Source organism: Rhinatrema bivittatum, chromosome 2, assembly GCF_901001135.1.
Source record: "Rhinatrema bivittatum chromosome 2, aRhiBiv1.1, whole genome shotgun sequence".
NCBI lineage: Eukaryota > Metazoa > Chordata > Amphibia > Gymnophiona > Rhinatrematidae > Rhinatrema > Rhinatrema bivittatum.
Window position 1 is genome coordinate 719,471,389 of NC_042616.1, and position 23,204 is coordinate 719,494,592.

Genomic DNA, 23,204 nt, shown 5'->3' on the forward strand with positions numbered 1-23,204 from the left:
GCGTATCTATTGAAATCCCATGTAATCTTGTTCGCGGCTGGTGCGCGAACAAAAGTACGAGTTCGCGCTAAATTATAAAATCTACCCCTGTGAGTACCCTCTGAGCAGTACGTTTGAGCACTGGACTGAGTATGTTGTCACATTTCTGCACCAGAGGCTCTGGAGATGTAAGCCTCCTCCACACCAGAGGAACCCCAGCCCCCAGCGATTGTGTGTTTTTCCTTTGAGAGAGAAAGGTAGGCCCTGGACATTACATAGCACCCTGGATTCCACTCCCTAGTAAACTGGGGTCCTGCTACATATATTTTGTAATCATACATCAGGAAAATTCAAATGTTTCAAGTAGCATGAATCAAGAATAGCCTTGACCAAAAACATCCAGACATTTTGGGGTATTTTCAGTTCATTAAACTAAAAAGAGGTCTCCCCAGGCCCCTGCCACATTCTGGGGATTCTCCAGGCCCCTGTGACACCTCTCCTTCCCCCTGCTAATAAGTGGAGGACTTCTCAGACCCCTCCAATCTGCCTATCATCTTCCAGAAATGAGCCAGTACCAGGTACCGCACCAGCCCCCACCTACCCCTTCTGTGTGGATCTTGCAAGAAGAAAGGGGCAGGAGCAATCTTTACTTGCTTCTGCCAAATTGTGTCTCTTTTAAAATGCACCAGCAAACAAGCCACAAAATGGGGGTAACAAAATCCAATCACACTACATAACCCACATAAAATGTTTTATTTTTTTCTATTTTTCTCAATTTTTCTTTTATCATTCACACAACTGAAAATGTGCCGAACCCTCGGTCACTAATGTGTCATCAAAAACTTATAACACACTATTCACTCTTATCCGCTGCTCATCTCAGCTCTCCAACGTTGTTAATCCATAGTATCATACTTAAGTCAAAAGCTCTATCTTAAAAAAAGCTCGCAGCGTGCTGCCTGTATGTTCAGAAAAAATGGCGAACCTAATAATAAAAAATTTTTTTGGATAATAAAAACAATAAATTCCACATAGGGTGGACTGTGGTGTTCATGATTAAAAAACAATGAGGCAACCTGGATGGTGCCTTGAATGAATTTTATGAAACATCACTTTCCTCTCTTTTAAAATGCAGCAGTGGGCCCTAAGACTGGCACCAAAATAACTTCATAATGGCACCAGTCTCAGGACTGACTGGCACCATTGTTGCGTTCAGTGGCCCACCATCCTTACCTTCAGGCTGGACTCAGCCACACGGTCTCCCAAGGCTGCTTCTCTCCTGCTACTCAAGGCGGCCTCCAGATGGCATCCTCCTTTGAATGTGGCAGAAAACTGCACGGCGCCACTCCAGTTGGCCACTCTTCAGTGCAGCTGAACGCTGCTGGAACATCGGCGTCTAGACCACCTTCCTGGATGCCTCCTCTCCTGCTTTCCTAGGCGCACGTGCAGCTGATTCCCCCACATTTAAAGGGCCAGTGGCGGGAATGGCCAGGTGGTGCCCTCTGATGACATTACGGTCTGGCCCCCATATAAAGCTGCTCCAGACACTCCTCTAGTGCCTTGGCAATAGGTCAGCTCTTTTTGGAGAAGTGCTTTGCCTGCATTCCTGATCTCTGCTTCCTGTCTCCGCTGTGGGGTTCCTGAGTCCATGTCTTCTGTCTGTGGTTCCTACTATCTGGTTTGTTTCTGGATGTCCTCATCTGTGGTCAGTCTTCCTCCTTCAGCATCTCCTCATGGTCCTATAGTCCCTTGTCTTCCTCCTCTTTGTTATCCTCCTTGGATTGATCTTCTGGTTTTGCCCTTGGACTAAACCCTGATGTTTCTTGACCTCCACCTGCTACTGACCACAGCCTTTACCTCATCTTTGATTGAACTTTGCCTGTCTCTGACTTCTGCCTCAGTCAGAATCTGCTGCCTGTGGCCTGACCCGACTGCTCTTTCCACTGTGCTGACCTGCCTCATCTACCTCATCCCCTCCACAGAGGCCCGCGCCTAAGTCCAGCCAGCCCCAGCACCTGAGAGCTCAACCTAAGGGGAACGAGGACTGGTACTGATGAAGCTTCAGTTGGGCCTCTGCTCCGGCAAACTTTGCCTGCCGATGGTGGGGAACTGCAGGGCTCATCCATGCAGATTGTGCCAACCGCACCCCGGCCTGTGGGTCCAGTTTTACAATAGCCATTTCTTATTTAGCTGATAATGTATGGCTGTTCAAGATAATGACACCAGCAAAAGGAGAAGAGATTATGAATCACTATGAATTATTTTCCCTATTACAATATAACTCTAATGTGAGCATTACAACTTTCTCTCTTTCTTTCCATCTCCACATCCCATCCCAGACACACAACCCCACTACTACCAAAAAATACATTGGCTTCCCCATAAAGTGTTCAGCTCACAAGCAATAAAAGCCCTATCTTATAAGTCATCCCAACTCTGTATTTATCCACTTATCTCATGGTATCATGTAATATGTAAATATTTTTATTACAATACCTTGTACTTTTGGACCTCTAGCCAAAAAAGCAGTCCATTTTCTAAATAGTCATCACTCAGAGCAATAAAACGCTGAAACTGCTTTGCTGTCATTGGATTTGAAAGGGCTTTACGGAACGCAATAATCTCTTTGGATGGAGCTATCCATTTGCCTTCCATTTCCTATCAAAAGAAAGAAAATGTTTTTCAACAAACTATCTGTTGTGAAATAAAACTAATAAACACAGTATATAGGATAATCTTTATTCTGCATAATACATATATAAATACTGAAGCAAAGTTTCATTAGTATATGATCAATAAAGCATGGCCTTAGGGGTATGAGGTGAAAAACGCATGTTTCAGAAGACTGGATCTTTGATCTTAATAGATGTATTAATTCAATATGTGTCAGGAGTTTTCCAAAATGCACATGCACAGCAAACAGTGTTGTAAAGAGAAATCTGGGACCCTAGCCCTTCAAATAATCCAGTTGAATTTTGTTCCCAACAGATATAATTAAGCTATGTCTACCTCAGCGTTTTGAAAATCTAGGGCAAAATACAATTTTGTTGCACTTCTATTTAAATATCTATAGGCATGTCATACAAATACTTTTTAAAATGTTCCCTTGCTTCAATATGGAACTCTTTACAATCATAGTCCAAATGTGTTATTTTTACTAATAATTAGCTTATACTTCTGGAACTGATATTCATTACGCAGTTTTGAAATCAATTTCTGAAGATATCTTGGAAACTTTATCATGCGTTCCATGCAATTATTATTTTACTACTTTATCAGATTTTTCTTATAATTTTGTGAATGCCTCTGAACTTGGACCCTAGAACAAGGGTACCCCATTTACCCTTCTGCCCCCATTAGGCCTAACATTTCCATCCACAAGGACTGGATTTTTGGTTGGATGTGGTGAATACAACTACTGTGCTGGTTCAGATGCCAGAAAAAGCAAGTTGCTTACCTGTAACAGGTGTTCTCCATGAACAATAGGACAAATCAGCCACAAAAGTGGGTTATGTCATCAAATGGCATCAACACAAAATGTGCCCTTTCAGAGTTTAGAAACATCTAGAAATCTTTCTGAGTACACGAGGATCTTCCCATGTAGCTGCTGCCATGCGAGTCTCTTCAGTCCCTTCACTAGCTAAGCTTCAACTCCATGGGGAGGGATTGCATGGCTGATTTATTCTACTGTTGTAGAGAAGAAACCACTTGCCCTAAAAAGATGTGTACATTGAACCAGGGCTTTCAGATCTTGCACAGACTGAATCAAAGTGCAGGCCTAAAGCAACACAAAAATGGAGTCTTCTATCATGTGATGGTCTCTACAGTTTCACTTTAACTTACTGCCAACAGTTTCATGTGTGAAAAGCCTAGGAATCTTTAGTGATGCCAACTTCTCTTTTCAATCTCAAATTAAAACAGTAGTGCTATCTGGTTTCTTTAAATTATGGATGCTCCATAATCTGAAGTCTCTTTTGGGTCCTCATGAATTTCGGTCAGTGGTTCATACCTTTTATATTATCTTTATTGGATTACTGTAATGCAACCTATATTGGTTTGCCAGACTATGCTTTGAAGGCACTTCAGGTGCTTCAGAATGCTGCTGCTCAGCTAATCTCTGACAGAAGCAGTAACAATCATATTTCCTCAGTTTTAACTGAGTTACATTGGCTCCCTACTCATACCGGGTTAAGTACAAGATGGCACTCAGTTCATAAACTTATATCTTTAAAGACTTTGCCTTGGTCTGATTCAATGCTTCATCTGTACAACTCTCCACCTGCATTGCATTCCTTTCAGAGAGGACTTTTAGATGTCCTGATGATGTGCATGACACATCTGGCTACGTCCTGAGAAATGGCCTTTTCAGTGACTGCACCAATATTTTGGAATTCTTTACCTTAGAGTTTTTGTCTTATGACTTGTGTTAAAACTTTTAAATCTTTGCTGAAAATATAACTTTTCCAGCAAGCTTTCTGATAAAGTGTGGAGGTATTTTGTACCTTGGATTTATTTATTTTTTTAAATTCTTTATTTTTCAAACTTTTGAAAATATACCCAAGATATCAAACTTGTACAGAAAAGAAGTTGTTGTCATACAAGTAATATAATTCAAGATAAATAAAATATAAGAATTAAATACATAGTGACCAACAACAAAATTATAAGAATTTTGGAGGGGACGGAGGGAAGAAATAAGGAGCATCATATAAGCAAATTCTGTGTTACAAATCTGGTCGCTACACACTAGTACACAACCTTTATTCTATTTAGCAGAAGCAGTAGTAGGATTCTCCAGGGATAATGACCGTATAAAGGCTCTGAGCTGGTCTGGTTCTAAGTATACATATTGTACGTTCCTATATCTTATACAGCATTTTGCTGGATATTTTAACACAAAGCTCGCTCCAAGTTGTAATACCTCTGATCTCATTTGTAAAAATTCCTTACGTCTCACCTGAGTTACTTTTATAACATCTGGGTAAATCCAAATAGGATGACCAAAAAAGGATACCTGCCTATTTCTTAGAAATAATTTTAGAACATAATTTCTTTCAGACAGAAAAGCAAATGAAATAAGAAGAGGCTTCCTTATTTTGATCTCAGAGTCCAATGAAGTTTCCAAAAAATTTGTTAAGTCCAGATTTTCCATTAGAGGCCCAGCTACGGCTTGCTCTGTAGTTTCCCTTTGCTGTAGGTAATAAGCCTTTACGATAACAGGAATTGCTGCTTCTGGAATCTTTAGTATACGATTCATATAAATCTTGAACATATCTAGAGGGGATGTTAGATGTTGTACAGGAAAATTAAGAACTCTCAAATTATGAGCTCTTAAAGAGTTCTCTATTCCCTCTAGTCTTTTATTAGCAATTTTTTCAGAAGTTATCAACTTCTGTTGAATTTTCTCTATAGAATCCACTCTCTTTTCCACCTCATCCATTTTTTCATTAAATGATCTTATCAATTTATTATTAGTTATTGTTTGCTCTGTTGTGTCCAAAGTTATTTGGGAGAGAGATTTAATAGATGTTACTATAGATTTCAGAGCTGCCCATATCCCTTCCAATGTTATATTTGTTGATGTAGATATCCCAAGACCAGCAGTCATTGCCCTCAGACGGTTTTCTCCCTCCTCCATATTACCTTGCTCGCTCCTAGTAGATCCTTGCAGTAAGGAGATTTGCTCTCCCAGATGTCGACCTTCCATCGGGCTAGAAGTGGCCGCCTCTATAGTTTTTCCCGGACTGGCCTTCTCCTCTCTTGCTCCGATGTCCTCACCACCTCGAGTCGCCCTGCTCGCTCTACCCAGATTCACCGTCTGGGGAGCCTCTGCTGCGATCGGACTGCTCAGTTCCACGCCGTTGTCAATTGAAGGTGCGAGCCGCTTCGGCTCGCCGGGACTCAGCGAGATGTCCAGGGTCAGGGGTGAGTCCGCTTTCTCCAGCGTCTCCGTTCCAGCGACCTGCCTCACCGGCGTTGAGGCTGTGGGCCCAGCGAAAAAACCATCGATTCGAGGCTGTGAGGGCTCTAAGGGGGTAAGCTATCGTCCACCCCCCTCAGTCTCCCTTTTCTTTTCGTGTGCGGCATGTTTTAGGCAATTTTTAAAAGAAGAAACAGCCAGCCTTCCCTCAGCGTTCCTCGCCGACCTAGTGTGCAGCCGTCATCTTGCTCCGCCCCTCGTGCCTTGGATTTATTGATGGTATCTGTAAGTATAGTTTGTTTTGATTTTAGTTTTTGTTTTTTTATGTTATGATTTTTTTGTGAATGTATATTTTGTATGTTGCCTAGAGCCTAGCACCAGGCAGCTAATAAATAAATAAATAAAATATCTCAAATTGAATCAGAATGGAGATGAGCTACTAAAGTTGATGTCTCCTGCACCTGATGGTCTTAAACTTTGGCAGAGAGATGTATCCCATCATTAGTGTAACAATATGAAATACAGTCCAAGAGTCATGTAGACAGGATTTGCTTGGTCACTGGTAACAATTGAGGAGATTTTCTAAAAATCTTGGATCTCTCCAATTAAAATAACAAAGTTCTTCTTCAGTCTAAGGTGTGAAGAATTTGCTCAGCTTTGTTAAATGAGGCTTTGGAAAAAACACAATACACCAATAGAAATGAAATTAAGAAACAATTTTCAGTAAAAACTTGGGGTGAGTTCTCAACAATACTCTATTTTTAAAAGTCTGATAACTCATGCTGCATGCTGAAATCACTCCTATTAGGTATAATACTTTCCAAGACAGAAATTTGAGATCTATGGATACTAAAAGTTCAAATGGTAAGCCCATTAATTTAGAGAGAACTACTGTAAGGTTGTGAAAGCCTCCTTTATGCACCTTCGCCAGATTCGGCAACTATGCCACTACCTCATTCAGAAGAACCTGGCTTCTATTATTCATGCACGAATCACCAGTCGATTAGATTATTGTAATTCCTGACTAAATAGTATCTCCATGACTAGCATGAAACAGCTACAACGCATGGAAAACACGGCAGCCAGAATCTTGGTTGGGGCAAAAGCATCAAACCACATAAGGCACATCCTATACAGACTGCACTGGATTCCAGTTGAAACCTGGACAAAATTCTGTTTTACTTTCAAATGTATGAACAAACAGGCCCCAGAATATATCTTTCATATCATTGCCTCCTGTATCCCATCTAGAGAACTCTGATCCTCACAAAAGGCTCTTCTCTCCTCCCATCTCTTTGATATATGCAAAACTGACCGGCACATGGCTGAGGGCCTTCAGCTGCTTTGCCTCCAAGATCTGGAATAAAGTTCTACCACCCATTCACTTAGAACCATGTTACCTTACTTTCTGGAAAAAAGCAAAGGCATAGCTGTTCAACCAGTACTTCCTTCAGTCTGTTTGTTTAAGAAAGAACTAAGTTCCTCTATCCATGATTACTATGCTTTTAGAAGGGCAAATAATGCTATGACTATTATTCTGTTATTTACCTGCTAGTCTACTAAAAACTGCTATTGTATCTGTTAGTCTGCACAAATTAGATTGAAATCTGTTTGAGACTATTTCTGGAAAAATGCAGAATATCAAAATCTGAGAAAAAAAGAAAAGAAGTAGAAAAAAAACAAATCAACAGAAAATTTAACCAAATTTAGGAAACAACTAGCCTATTACAAAAAAGTAATTCTCGATGCAAAAAAACAATTCTTTAACTCAAAAATTGAAAAATTTGCAAACAACCCAAGAACACTATTTAACATAGTAAAAAATCTAACTAATGAAAAAACAGAGACGCCCCAAACCCCACAAGAGAATAAATGCAACGATATAGCACACTATTTCTCAGACAAAATCTTGAGCCTTAAAGCGAAGATTCCAATCTTAACAAAGCAGGAAAAAATCAAAATGCACAAAAGAGATGTGACACAATGGTCCACATTTGAAGAGGTATCCCAGATCGAAGTGGAATCCATGATAAAAAATTCGAATCTTGTCCCACATAAAATTGACACCATTCCCACCATAGATATAAAAAAACTAGCTGATATAACTTCCTATACAATAGCCAAAATAAATAACCTGTCACTAAGCGAAGGAGTAATGCCAGACTCACTTAAAGGTGCAATAATAAAACCAATACTGAAAAAAAAAAACAGTGACCCAAATGTCTTAAGTAACTATAGACCTGTTTTAAACTTACCTATGCTTGCTAAATTAATAGAAAAAGTGGAACAAAAACAACTAGCAGAACATCCAGATAAGAATAACATACTTTACCCCTCGCAACATGGATTCAGAAAACACTATAGCACTGAAACATTACTAATCTCTCTAACAGATAATGTACTACGTGGATTTGACAGCGGAAAACACTACATTATGATATTACTAGACCTGTCAGCAGCATTTGACACAATAAATCATAACATACTACTAAAAAGATTAGAAGAAATAGGATTACAAAACAAAACAATTGAATGGTTCAAATCCTACCTAAGCAATAGATCTTTTCAGGTACAGATAAAAAACACAATATCAGACAAAATCGAGCTAAAGACAGGGGTCCCCTAGGGTTCAGCACTTTCGGCGACTCTATTTAACATTTACATGCTCCCCCTATGCCACCTATTGGCAGGACTAGGTATCACACATTACATATACGCTGACGACATTCAGCAAATTCTACCGGTAGAAGAAACAATTGAAAAAGCATTAGAATTTGCAATGTTATACCTGGATATAATAAAGCAACTACTAAACCAAATGGAACTAGTAATTAATATTGAAAAAACAGAATTTATACACCTTGAACGAAAAAACATTGAAATAATTCAGAATCCCATCAAACTTAAAAATGATAAGAGAGTGGAGCTAACTGAGAAAGCTCAAAACCTAGGAGTAATAATTGACACGGAACTCAGCCTTAAGCAACACATATCACTAAAAGTTAGGAAAGGCTACGCCAAATTAATGGTCCTTAGGAGACTAAAACCCTTATTAACTCAAGCACACTTTCAAACAGTTCTGCAAGCACTTATATTTGCTAGGGATGTGAATCGTTTTAGGACGATTAAAATTATCGTCCGATAATTTTAATATAGCAAATGTTGCTTACCTGATGTAACAGGTGTTCTCACAGGACAGCAGGATGTTAGTCCTCACAAATGGGTGACATCGAGGATGGAGCCCACCACGGAAAACTTCTGTCAAAGTTTAAACAGAACTTTGACTGGCCCCTACTGGGCATGCCCAGCAAGGCACTGACCCTGCAGCCAGCAGGGGTCTCCCTTCAGTCTGATTTTCAAAGCTACAGGCAGTGCCTAGAAAGTAAAAACAAAACGAACCCAACACCGCGGGGTGGCGGGCGGGTTTCGTGAGGACTAACATCCTGCTGTCCTGTGAGAACACCTGTTACATCAGGTAAGCAACATTTGCTTTCTCACAGGACAAGCAGGATGGTTGTCCTCACAAATGGGTGAGTACCGAGCTGAGGATGTCCTGACTTGCACCAAATGCACCCAACGACGTGCAACAGGCAGTACAAGTGGGGTGGAATTTGGGAAAGGGCATCCGCACCCTACCGGGAAGGTGGAAAGGTGTTGGTACATCAGGTTGGAAAAAGGTTACGCAAGACAGATTGGCCGAAGATGGAGTCCTGTCTTCCAGCTTTGTCCAAACAATAGTGGGCTGCAAAGGTATGGAGAGAACTCCAGGTTGCAGCCCTGCAGATGTCAGGAAGCGGCACCGATCGAAGGTGTGCCACTGACGTAGCCATGGCCCTCACAGAGTGTGCTTTGACACGGTCTTGGAAAGGAATGCCAGCCTGCTCATAGCAGAAAGAAATGCAGTCCGCCAACCAGGAGGAAAGAGCCTGCTTACCCACAGGTTGTCCTAACTTGTTAGGATGGAAAGAGACGAATAATTGAGTGCTCTTCCTGTGAGAAACTGTACGGTCTAGGTAAAAGGCTAGAGCTCGTTTACAGTCTAGGGTATGCAGGGTCTGTTCTCCAGAGTTGGAGTGGGGCCTGGGAAAAAAGATAGGTAGTATGATGGATTGATTGATATGAAACTCAGAAACTACCTTAGGTAAAAATTTAGGGTGAGTGCGGAGTACTGCCCGGTCCTGCAGGAGTTTAGTGTAAGGCGGATAGGTAACTAGGGCCTGTAATTCACTAACCCTGCGAGCTGAAGTGATAGCCAAAAGGAATAACACTTTCCATGTGAGATACTTTAACTCACAGGAGTGCAGAGGTTCGAAAGGAGGTTTCATTAGACGACCAAGAACCAGATTAAGGTCCCAGGATGGGGCCGGAGGCCGTAAGGGTGGCTTCAGATGGAGCAAGCCTTTAAGAAAACGTGTTACTAGGGGTTGTACTGAAATAGGGACACCCTGTACACCTTTATGGAAGGCGGCTACCGCACTGACATGCATCCTAATGGAAGAGGTTTTAAGACCTGATTCAGAGAGATGCCATAAATAGTCCAAGAATTTGGAAATTGGACAGGAAAGGGGATCAAGGGACTGAGAAGTGCACCATGATGTGTACCTTTTCCATTTGTATGAGTAAGACTTTCTTGTGGAAGGCTTTCGTGAAGCTATCAGGACTCGAGAAACGGAATCTGAAAGGTTGAAAGGCTGAAGGACTAACCTTTCAACATCCATGCCGTCAGGGACAAGGCTTGGAGGTTGGGATGGAGGAGGCATCCGTCGTTTTGAGTGAGCAGATGCGGGTCCTTTCCCAGAGGAATGTGCCTGCGGATGGAGAGATCCTGGAGTATTGGAAACCATACTTGGCGTGGCCAGTAAGGTGCTATCAGGATCATGGTTCCTCCGTCCTGGCGTAGCTTCACGAGAGTCTTTGACACAAGAGGAAGTGGGGGGAATGCGTAGAGCAGACCGGTTGTCCACTTGAGGGAGAATGCATCCCTCGGCCGAGAGTTCTGGCTCCGAATGAGAGAGCAGTAATCGTCCACTTTGTGGTTCTGAGGGGACGCAAAGAGGTCTATGCGGGGAGAACCCCACTTGTGAAACAGAGAGGTCGCTATCAGAGGATCGAGTGACCACTCGTGCGGTCGGAAGACACGGCTCAGCCGGTCTGCCAATACATTGTCTACTCCCGGCAGGTAAGTGGCCCTGAGGTACATAGAGTGGGAGAGGGCTTCCGCCCAGATCTGCGCAGCTTCCTGACACAGAAGGAAGGAGCCTGTGCCTCCCTGCTTGTTTATGTACCACATGGCCACTTGGTTGTCCGTCTGGATTAAGATTATCTGATGAAAGAGATGATCTTTGAAAGTGCGGAGCGCATAGCGGATTGCTCGAAGTTCCAGGAAATTGATCTGGTGTTCGGCTTCCTCGTTGGACCATAACCCTTGGGTTTGAAAATTGTCCACATGGGCCCCCCAACCGATGTGGGAAGCGTCGGTGGTTAGGATAACTTGCGGATCCGGTGGAAGAAAGGGTAAGCCCTGAAGGAGGTTGACCTGAGTCGTCCACCAAGTTAAGGATAGGCGCAGCGCTTGTGTGACTGTGATTATGGAGGACAGAGGCTGAAAAGCTTGAATCCATTGTTGTCGTAGAGTCCATTGTGTTACCCTCATGGCTAGTCTGGTCATGGGAGTGACTTGAACCGAGGATGCCATGTGTCCTAGGAGAACTAGGAATTGGCGAGCTGTGGCAGTGTCTTGAGACTGGAGCTGGTGAGCTAGGGACATGAGAGTTTGGACCCGTTGTAGCGGAAGGTAGGCCTTTGCCTGTAAGGTGTCCAAGTCTGCCCCAATGAAAGATAAGGTTTGAGATGGGACGAAGCAAGATTTCTCGTAATTGACAAGAAACCCTAAGGAAAGGAGTGTGTTGATTGTCAATTGTAGGGAGGACCGGGCAATCTGAGGGGTGGAGGCCCTGATCAGCCAGTCGTCCAGATAGGGGTATACGTGGACACCTTCCTTCCTGAGGAATGCTGCTACAACTACGAGGCATTTGGTGAAGACCCGTGGAGCAGATGCCAGACCGAAAGGCAGTACTCGGTATTGATAATGGTCGCGGCCTACGAGAAACCGCAGATATTTGCGATGGGATTGTGTTATCGCAATATGGGTATAAGCTTCCTTGAGGTCGAGGGAGCATAGCCAATCCCCTTTCTGCAGCAGAGGGAGTAACGTGCCCAGGGTTACCATCTTGAATTTTTCTTTTTGAAGGTACTTGTTGAGGGCTCGAAGGTCTAAAATTGGACGTAGCCCTCCTGATTTCTTTGGAATTAGGAAGTATCTGGAATAGAATCCCTTGCCTCGTTGAGAGGGAGGAACGGGTTCTATAGCATTTGATTGCAGAAGAAGAGATACTTCCTGTTGTAATTGAGCCAAATGGCTGGATAGACTCCACGCTTGAAGCGGCGGGGAGTCTGCCGGAAGAGTTATGAAATTGAGGTGGTAACCCTGTGCGATAATCGCCAGCACCCACTGGTCTGAGGTAATCCGTATCCAATGCTGTAGAAAGTGGCACAGACGACCCCCTACAGGGATGTGGGGGAGTGGGATATGGCATGTGCTCCGAGTCGGGAAGTCAAAGGCCTGCCGCAGGCCCGGGGGGTGGGGCTACAGCAGGTCTTTGTTTCCGAGGTTGGCGTGGCTGAGGTCTGGTGGAGGATCGAGCCGGACGAGGCCTAGTCGACGGAGGGTAATAACGACGTGGCCGAAAGAATGACTTTTTGGAGTCCTTCTTAGGTGGTGGTTTGGAGGATACCTCAGATGGAACAGACGAAAGTTGTTTCAACGTCTCGTGGTGATCCTTCAATTCCGCCACAATTTGTTGAATCTGTTCTCCGAACAGATTATCCCCTAAGCAGGGTAAATCGGCTAGACGATCCTGAACCTCTGGGCGAAGGTTGGATGATTTTAACCAAGCCCAACGTCTGGCTGAGATGGCAGTAGCTGAGACTTTCGTGGAAGCATCGAAGATATCGTAGGCCGTTCGGATCTCGTGCTTCCCAGCTTCAAATCCTTTGTGAAGGAGGGCTTGAAGCTGTGGCTGGTATTGGTCCGGTAAGGTGTCAGCGTAGTCCTGCATTTGTTTAAGGATAGCTCTGTTGTACTGAGTCATATAAAGTTGGTATGAAGCTATACGAGATATCAACATAGCCCCATGATACACTTTCCTTCCCACACTATCAAGAAATTGGTTGTCCTTGATAGGGGGAGTGGAAGAGTGTGGCTTTAAACGCTTGGCTTTCTTTTGCGCAGACTCAACTACAACAGAGCGATGATCCAGTTGAGACTTCTGAAATCCTGGTGCTGACTGAACGAGGTAGGTTGAGTCAGCTTTTTTATTGACTGGTGACACAGATGAAGGTGATTCCCAGTTTTTCTTTAAAAGATCCAGAAATACTTGGTGAATGGGGATGGAAGCGATGATCTTGGGGGCATCCAGAAATTGGAGCAGCTCCATCATTTGGTGCCTGTCATCGGTCTCAGATTGCAGCTGAAAAGGCACAACTTCTGACATCTCCTTTACAAAATTTATAAAGGAGAGATCTTCAGGAGGAGATCGTTTTCTACTCTCTGTAGGAGATGGTGGGGATGGTAAATCTGTATCTGAAGATGAATCATCACCCCAGGTATCATAAGGATCATGTAAGGTTTGCTGTCCTGAAGGACCTGGTAGAGGATCCAAAGGCATCGATGGAACCGGTGCTGCAAGCGGAACAGTGAACGGCATCGAGGGCTTCGGGGCCACCGATGGAATCGGTGCCGATCTTGGAATCGATGGAGCCGAAGGATAAATCGGTGGAAAGGTATGTGAAGGCACCGATGGAACGACACCGGACGGAGGAATCCGGAACGGTGTTTCTCCTGTCGATGAATGTCCTTCCGGAGATGATGGTGTAGTCGGTGCTAATGAAATCACCGATGGAAGGGCGCGCATAAGTGCCTCCATACGATTTAGTATCGGTGCCAACGCTTCCACTATAGGCTCGGTGGTCGGTTCCATCCTCGGTGGCAGAGTCGGTGCTGAGGTCGGTGCCTGAGGCGGTGCCGGAATCGGTGCCGGAGGCGGTGCCGGTGGAGGCTGGAATCTTCGCATCGCATTCTCGATGGCCTCCTGGACCAGCCGGTCCAGTTCTGCCCGGAGACCAGGGGTAAGCATACCCGGCTCGACGGGAGAGGGAGGCTGAGGCAGGGCCGGAGGGACCACCGTAACCGGTGGGATCACGGCCCCCGCACCCCGGGAGGGTGAGGGTTTCCTCGGTGCCTGCGAACGAGACGTGGACGGTGCCAGGTCCGACCGAGGCTTTTTCTTCGGTGGCTCGGCCTGTTCAGAGGTCGATGGTTGCGGATCCTCGACGGGCCGAGACTTGTGCCGTCGATGGCGATGCTTATCCTTCCGATCTCCTCGGTCATCCGGGGAGGGGACAGGAGTCGACGGCCGAGAAGTCATCGATGGTGGACGGTCACCGGCGGGTTGGCGATGGTGGTGCAACTTCGACGGTGCCGGTTCCGATGACGTCGATGCTATCGATGGCGTTGGGGTGGGTGCATGGAAGAGGAGCCCCATCTTCTCCATCCTGGCCTTGCGACCCTTAGGTGTCATTAAGGCACATTTGGTGCAAGTCAGGACATCATGCTCACTACCCAAACATAAAACACAAACCCTATGGGGGTCAGTGATGGACATAGTCCGGGTACAATCCGGACATCGACGGAACCCCGTCGCCATGGCTTAAGGCCAAATTTAGGCGCGGGCTCAGTAAGTTCCCACAGGCCTCAAGGGCCAAAATCGACGGCCGCCGATTAAAAAAGGGAAAAAACTTACCGGTTTCTGCGAAAGTGACAAAAATTTGTCGAAGGGAGACCCCTGAGGGGCAAATTTTCTTCGGATAGAAAAATACCGAATTCCTGTCAGGAACGTGGTAAGAGAGCTCCTTTCACCGCGTGGCAACTGCTGCGCGGAAAAAAGAAGACTGAAGGGAGACCCCTGCTGGCTGCAGGGTCAGTGCCTTGCTGGGCATGCCCAGTAGGGGCCAGTCAAAGTTCTGTTTAAACTTTGACAGAAGTTTTCCGTGGTGGGCTCCATCCTCGATGTCACCCATTTGTGAGGACAACCATCCTGCTTGTCCTGTGAGAACGTCTTAAACCGTTATGGAACACAATACAATACAGATTCTAACGATTTATCGTTATAAATCGTTAGAATCGTGAGCCGGCACACTAAAACCCCCTAAAACCCACCCCCGACCCTTTAAATTAAATCCCCCACCCTCCCGAATCCCCCCCCAAATAACTTAAATAACCTGCGGGTCCAGCGGCGGTCCGGAACGGCAGCGGTCCGGAACGGGCTCCTGCTCCTGAATCTTGTCGTCTTCAGCCGGCGCCATTTTCCAAAATGGCGCCGAAAAATGGCGGCGGCCATAGACGAAAAAGATTGGACGGCAGGAGGTCCTTCCGGACCCCCGCTGGACTTTTGGCAAGTCTCGTGGGGGTCAGGAGGCCCCCCACAAGCTGGCCAAAAGTTCCTGGAGGTCCAGCGGGGGTCAGGGAGCGATTTCCCGCCGCGAATCGTTTTCGTACGGAAAATGGCGCCGGCAGGAGATCGACTGCAGGAGGTCGTTCAGCGAGGGTTCCGGCGCCTCGCTGAACGACCTCCTGCAGTCGATCTCCTGCCGGCGCCATTTTCCGTACGAAAACGATTCGCGGCGGGAAATCGCTCCCTGACCCCCGCTGGACCTCCAGGAACTTTTGGCCAGCTTGTGGGGGGCCTCCTGACCCCCACGAGACTTGCCAAAAGTCCAGCGGGGGTCCGGAAGGACCTCCTGCCGTCCAATCTTTTTCGTCTATGGCCGCCGCCATTTTTCGGCGCCATTTTGGAAAATGGCGCCGGCTGAAGACGACAAGATTGAGGAGCAGGAGCCCGTTCCGGACCGCCACTGGACCCGCAGGTTATTTAAGTTATTTGGGGGGGGGTTCGGGAGGGTGGGGGATTTAATTTAAAGGGTCGGGGGTGGGTTTTAGGGGGTTTTAGTGTGCCGGTTTTTTCGATTTTTCGATTTTTCGATTTTTAACGATGTTCCGGCGAGGGATGGGGTTCGGGAGGGTGGGGGATTTAATTTAAAGGGTCGGGGGTGGGTTTTAGGGGGTTTTAATGTGCCGGTTTTTCGATTTTTCGATTTTTAACGATTTTTAACGATTTTTCACGATATTTTACCCCCCCAAACGGCAACAATACGATTCCCTCCCCCTCCCAGCCGAAATCGATCGTTAAGACGATCGAGGACACGATTCACATCCCTAATATTTGCTAGCATGGACTATTGTAACACACTTTTCCTGAGTTTACCACATGCAACACTAAGACCACTACAAATCCTACAGAACTCGGCTGCCAGAATACTTACTGGAAAAAGCAGAAGGGATCATATCACTCAAACACTTGCTGAATTACACTGGCTGCCAACAGAACAAAGAGTGTAATTTAAAACGCTATGCACAATTCACAAACCTAATCAATGATGAAAATGCTGACCGGCTAAATACTGTACTACGATTGCATGTCCCCCAGAGAAATCTCAGATCAACCAATAAAGCTCTACTAACCATAACCTCGGTCAAAACAGCAAAACTGACCCAAGTCAGAGAGAAAACATTATCTTTAGCAGGTCCAATATTGTGGAACACAATGCCACTGGAAATAAGATTAATGAAAGATTTAAAACTTTTCAAAAAAAGTTTAAAAACATGGCTCTTCAAAAAAGCTTTTCACAGTGAGGTCGGTGAGTAAGAAACACAAATGAACAAGCAAAGAACACCTACACACAGCTGAAACCACCTAATAATGTATTTGTTTACTTTATTATTTTTTGTCTCATAATTAAGTATTAATTTAAGGGAAGGACAGTATAAAATGTATATGATTATCCAATTAATCACATAATTGGAACTATCAATTCACTTTCCATATAGACTATAGGGATGTGAATCGTTTTTGAACGATTAAAATTATCGTCAGATAATTTTAAAATCGTCCAAAATCGTTAGAGTGCATGATACAATACAAATGCCCCCGATTTATCGTCAGGGGCATTTGTATTGTATTGTTAAATAGGGCGCGGGAAAACCGGCACACCAAAAAAACCCTAAAACCCACCACGAACCTTTAAAACAAATCCCCCACCCTCCCGAACCCCCCCCAAATGTTTTAAATTACCTGGGGTCCAGTAGGGGGGTCCCGACGCGATCTCCAGCTCTCTGGCCACGGCTGCGTTGAGAAATGGCGCCGGTGGCCCTTTGCCCTTATCATGTGACAGGGCAAAGGTAGCGCCGGCGCCATTTTGGTTCCTGGCTCCCGACGTCACGCGTGCAGGAGATCGCTCCCGGACCCCCGCTGGACCCCCAGGGACTTTTGGCCAGCTTGGGGGGGCCTCCTGACCCCCACAAGACTTGCCAAAAGTCCAGCGGGGGTCTGGGAGCGACCTCCTGCACATGGGCCGTATTGCCAATCTTCAAAATGGCGCCGGCGCTACCTTTGCCCTCACTATGTCATACGGGCGACCGAGTTATGTTTTTTCATGATTGTAATAAATGTGAAAAATTCAATAAACTATAAATTTAAAAAAAAAAAAAAGAAATTGCCATGCTGGATCAGACCAAGGGTACATCAAGCCCAGCATCATAGCCTGTTCATACTTTACGCGATCCTGTAAAATGATGGCGCCCTCCTTATCCATGGGTTTGATTATAACCTCTTTCAAGTCTGATAATGACTGTAAAGTTTGCCTTTGCATTTGGATGGCACCATTTTCTTTAGCACTGATGAAGGTGTGGCACAATCATGAAGATCAAGAATGAATATCTTAAGGCCAATATTTAAAGATAGCTAGCTATGTAAGTTAGCCGAATAAGACTTATCCACATAACTTACATGGGATATTCAGCTGCAGGGGGTTACAAAATTATGAGGGCATTATTACAGAATGTGTGCAAGACAAAGTGGCTGATGTCCGGTGAATATTGCCCGATCATGAAGAGATGTGAGTGACATACGCAGCATAAAGATTATGTAGATGGGAACATGTTTTTTCATTTAGACACATGTTGACCTTGCATGCCAGTAGTTCCTCTTAACTTGCAGCTTTGTAAGGCATTGGTGGTTTGTTTTCTGATTGTAATAATAGCTTTAGCATGGGTTTAAATGCTTGAATTTTCCCATTTATTCCCATGGCGCTTAGACAAATAATTGTCACAAATAGCCTGCAAAAGAGGAAGAGATTGTTGCGTGTCCTGGCTGCGGCAGGCCCGCGGCCAGCCCTACTCACTCCCGGCACCCGGGTCTCAGACCTGGCTCTTCCTCTTCAGCAGCGGTAGGCAGCTGCCTTCACACCCGCGCTCCTACCACTTCCCCAGGTTCCTCTGGCTGCTCCGCATCCTCCTCCGGTTCCAGTTGGGTCTCCTCACGTGCATATAGGGAAGAAGCTGCCACCACATAATCTCTATCATTTGCCTTAGGCGCGCGTGCCTTTCCTGACTTTAAGGGGGCCGCAGCGGGAAACCTTCCCGCGGCCTCGGATGATGACATCACCAGGCCCTGCCATTTAAGGCAGGCCCTGCCACATGGTCTTTGCCTTGGCAACAGGTCTCCTTTGTTCCCATTCCTGCTCCTGTGCTCATTCGTTCCAGTCCTGTGTTCCTGTTTCCAGTTCCTGCTACCTGTTCCTGATTACCTTGGACGGATTCCTGGCTTTGACCCTTGCTTCTCCTGACTATGCTTTTGGACAGATTCCTGGCTCTGACCTGTGTTCATACCTTGTCTTCAGCCGCCTGCCCTGACTTCAGCCTGAACTCGACTTCGGCTCCAGCCAACTGTCCCGACTCCAGCTTGAACCTGACTTGGCCTCCAGCTGATTACTTGGACTTGGTCTCTCTTAGCTTCTGCCTACTTATAAGCCCGGAGTTAACTTGTTCCTCCTCTGTAGCCTGCCTCAGCCTGTCCGGGCTTCTGGATCCAGGCCCTGTCTTGAACTCAGCTCCTTCAGACCCTGTGGCTCTGCTGCGTCCTGGCTTCCTGTCCTGAATATCTTCCTCGGAATCAACCATGCGGAGGCCGGCTTAAGACCAGTCAGCCCTGGTACCCAAGGGCTCAACCTGTGGGGAAAGAGGGCTGGTAATGGCGAAGCTCCAGTCGGCCTCCACTTCCCGGTCTGCTCTGCCTCCACGGATAGCGTCACCTCCACCTCGGTCCAAGGGTCCACCTCCACAACAGAGACTGAAATGTAGGCAAGCATGCAGGGGAAATTCACATACTGTTTTTTTGTTCCCTGAGTATTGTTTGCTATGTTGATCATCTTTGCATATGTTCTCTTTTGGACATCTTACCTTTGCATATTTGTTCATATTGGGGTAAATTTTCAAAGGTGCGGGCTGGCGTCCATGTGCGCACGCTACCTGGTGCGCACACATGGACGCCAGATTTAATAACATGCAGGTGCGCACATGTTATAAAATCGGGGGTCGACGCGAGCAAGGGGGTGCACACTAGTGCATCTTGCACGTGCCGATGACTGTGGCCTGCCCCCATTCCCTCCCCCTAATCTAACCTTCCCACCCCATCACCTAACCCTCCTGCCCCCTAGCCCTATCCTAACCCCCCCTCCCCCCCAATTCCTTTAACTTACCTTTTGTGCCTGCTCCGGGCAGGCGCAAATTGGGCAAGCCAGCAGCCTGCTGTGCCGGAGGCCTCTGGCCCCGCCCCTCCCCACCCCTTTTTCCGAAGCCCTGGGACTTAGACGCGTCCCAGGGCTTTACGAGTGTTGCCGGGCCTTTAAAATCCGGCCCATTACTTAGTGTAACTGTAAGCCTCTTGTATCTGAGCTTTTTCCCATTTCTCTTTTCTTTTGACTACCTGCAACATGCAGCAGGTTCTTCAAAGGGTAAGTATCCTGAAGATTATACATGTGACCATTAGATGCATTCTCTGGAATTTGCTCTGGAGGGGGAGAGATGCCATCTATTGGAAATATAGTTGTATGTATTGGAGTAGAGGCTTCAGGATGGTGAATGAAAGCCATTAGCTAGGTAGGGGAACTGCTATTTGTAGGCAGGAGGAAAGATGGAGTGAAGCCTGATAATGCATAACAGAGGTGAATGCTACCTTGTGAGAATTTGGAATATATGATTTTTGGACCTTTTTGGAGAGTTTGAATTCACACCAAATAGTTTGAAAACAGTAGTTATTCAGGAAAATCCAATATTTGGCTAATATTCAGCTGCTGGAGGCCACGGGGGATGAATGAACCCCATAGTGTTTATGATATCTCTTGCTGCCAAAACAAGCTCTTACAAAAATCTAAAGAAAAAACAAAACCTTTGCTAAATAGTGCAGGACACAGAGCTAATGAGTATAGCACTACCACAAGAGATGTGCAAACCTCTTTAAAAGAAGTTTACTACCCCATTGGATGCATCTTCTTAAAATTCATGGGTTTATTACCTCAATTGAAACTTTTTCTTTATTTTTAAGAAAAAGTCATACAATATTTTCCAACTCTTTGAAAAATCCAACATATATTTAATTGGATCTGCATCTCTGTTTTGGATTTTTTTACAGATCTCCTGGGCTAATGACAGATTTTCCTGGTGGATGTGGGAAAATTTACATTTCCTATGAAAATAAAAGTTAGTTGAAGTCTGCTTCACTTTGAGTTTGACCTTGAATTCTTCACACATCCTTAAATACTACATGTCAGTTAATAGTTATTATATTTGGAATTTGGAAAACAACTTTAAAAAATACCTGTGCAATAATTTTAAATTTTCCAAAGTCAAACCAAAAATATTTACATTTAAAATGTTTTCCTTCGCTTTGCTCTTTCATCTTTTATAGTCTCCTGGCTTCTTTCTCTGTTTTTCTTTCCATTTTACTTTTTCTTCCTTGACTCTCCTTTTTCTATCTTTCCTCTTCCATCTGCCTGTACTTTTCTATGTCACTTTTCTTCCCTTTTTTCCATCATCTTTTCTTAAAGTTTCTCAGCCCTTTAGCTCTATCTTATTCTGCTACTTCCCACTTTCTGTCTCAATCATTGCCTCTTCCATCCTAAGAACATGCCATACTGGGTCAGACCAAAGGTCCATCAAGCCCAGCATCCTGTTTCCAACAGTGGCCAATCCAGGCCATAAGAACCTGGCAAGTACCCCAAAAACTAAGTCTATTCCATGTTACAGTTGCTAGTAATAGCGGTGGTTATTATCTAAGTCAACTTAACTTAATTAATAGCAGGTAATGGACTTCTCCTCCAAGAACTTATCCAATCCTTTTTTAAACACAGCTATACTAACTGCACTAACCACATCTTCTGGCAACAAATTCCAGAGTTTAATTGTGCGTTGAGTGAAAAAGAACTTTTTCTGATTAGTTTTAAATGTGCCAAATGCTAACTTCATGGAGTGCTCCCTAGTCTTTCTATTATCCGAAAGAGTAAAAAAACGATTCACATCTACCCGTTCTAGACCACTCATGATTTTAAACACCTCTATCATATCCCCCCTCAGCCGTCTCTTCTCCAAGCTGAAAAGTCCTAACCTCTTTAGTCTTTCCTCATAGGGGAGCTGTTCCATTCCCCTTATCATTTTGGTAGCCCTTCTCTGTACCTTCTCCATCTCAATTATATCTTTTTTGAGATGCAGTGACCAGAATTATACACAGTATTCAAGGTGCGGTCTCACCATGGAGCGATACAGAGGTATTATGACATTTTCCGTTTTATTCATCATTCCCTTTCTAATAATTCCCAACATTCTGTTTGCTTTTTTGACTGCCGCAGCACACTGAATCGACGATTTCAATGTGTTATCCACTATGATGCCTAGATCTCTTTCTTGGGTAGTAGCACCTAATATGGAACCTAACATTGTGTAACTATAGCATGGTTTATTTTTCCCTATATGCATCACCTTGCACGTATCCACAATAAATTTAATCTGCCATTTTGATGCCCAATTTTCCAGCCTCACAAGGTCTTCCTGCAATTTATCACAATCTGCTCTTGATTTAACTACTCTGAACAGCTTTGTATCATCCGCAAACTTGATTACCTCACTTGTCGTATTTCTTTCCAGATCATTTATAAATATATTGAAAAGTAAGGGTCCCAATATAGATCCCTGAGGCACTCCACTGCTCACTCCCTTCCACTGAGAAAATTGTCCATTTAATCCTACTCTCTGTTTCCTGTCTTTTAGCTAGTTTGTAATCCACGAAAGGACATCGCCACCTATCCCATGACTTTTTACTTTTCCTAGAAGCCTCTCATGAGGTTTCAATCAATCAATCAATGAATTAATTAATTTAAAAATCATTTATCACCTAACAGAAGAAAGCTGGAACACCAGCCGAAAACCACATTTTGTCTGTGTCCACAGCCTCCTGTACTCGAAGGCTTCAGGTTATAGCACAGGGATTGGAGGAATGGAAAAGGCCACAGTTGAAACACAGCACTGCTCTCAATCCACTTTGTCTGTTGTTCAGCTCTGCCTGCTGGTGTATGAAAGTCCTGCTGCTGTTACTGCTGCTGCTGGGAGAACTTCCAGAGCAAGAGAGGCAGGAGAGAGAGCAGACAGCCCAAGAGTCTCCCAAATGATCTGGAAGATGTGGGTTGTAGGCATACTAAGGTAAAAACTACTCTGAGAGCACTGAAACCCCTGCTTGTTCTGAACATTTCTTTTTATCTGCCACAGACACTACTACTTGGAAATCTACTTTATCTGCCACAGACACTACTTTATCTGCCACAGACACTACTACTTGGAAATCTACTTCTGGCTATAGATACCCTCCCTACTGTGGTACAGACTTGTTAAACTGTTTGAAAACGTGAGGTTAGTTCAGAGGGCAAGCAGACAAAAGAATGCGGACTGTTCTATATATGGGAGAACTAGTTCAGGAATAACCTTGGATCTCCAATGGATCTCAGCCTTGTGGTTGAAGGTAAAAAAAAACAGCCTGCCTTGCCATTATAGAATATTATGGTACTGTTCAAAGAGAAACTTATAGTTTTGGAGGACACTGTGAGTTAGCACATCATCACAGGTTACACTCTGGTGCAGAATTAGCAATGGGAGGGGGCAATGTGGAAGAAAAGCGATTAAAAAGTATGAAACCATAAATGGTGTTTAAATGCAGCTCTCCAAACTCCTACTCTCTAGCGCTCATGAAAAGTTCTCACTTATGATTTGGCCGGAGCACTCCTCTGGTGTCTTGTTCAGTGCATC

At 44.8% G+C, this 23,204-nt stretch overlaps 1 protein-coding gene across 3 annotated transcripts in view; it reads right to left on the reverse strand.

The window, feature by feature from the left end:
* RGS22 (regulator of G protein signaling 22) overlaps positions 1 to 23,204 on the reverse strand; it is a 915,000-nt gene that overhangs the window by 144,539 nt on the left and 747,257 nt on the right. For all 3 annotated transcript variants that reach the window (XM_029591789.1, XM_029591788.1, XM_029591791.1), the window contains one exon: positions 2,476 to 2,637. In XM_029591789.1, the coding sequence (XP_029447649.1) occupies positions 2,476 to 2,637 (162 nt within the window). The remainder of the gene's footprint in view (positions 1 to 2,475; positions 2,638 to 23,204) is intronic.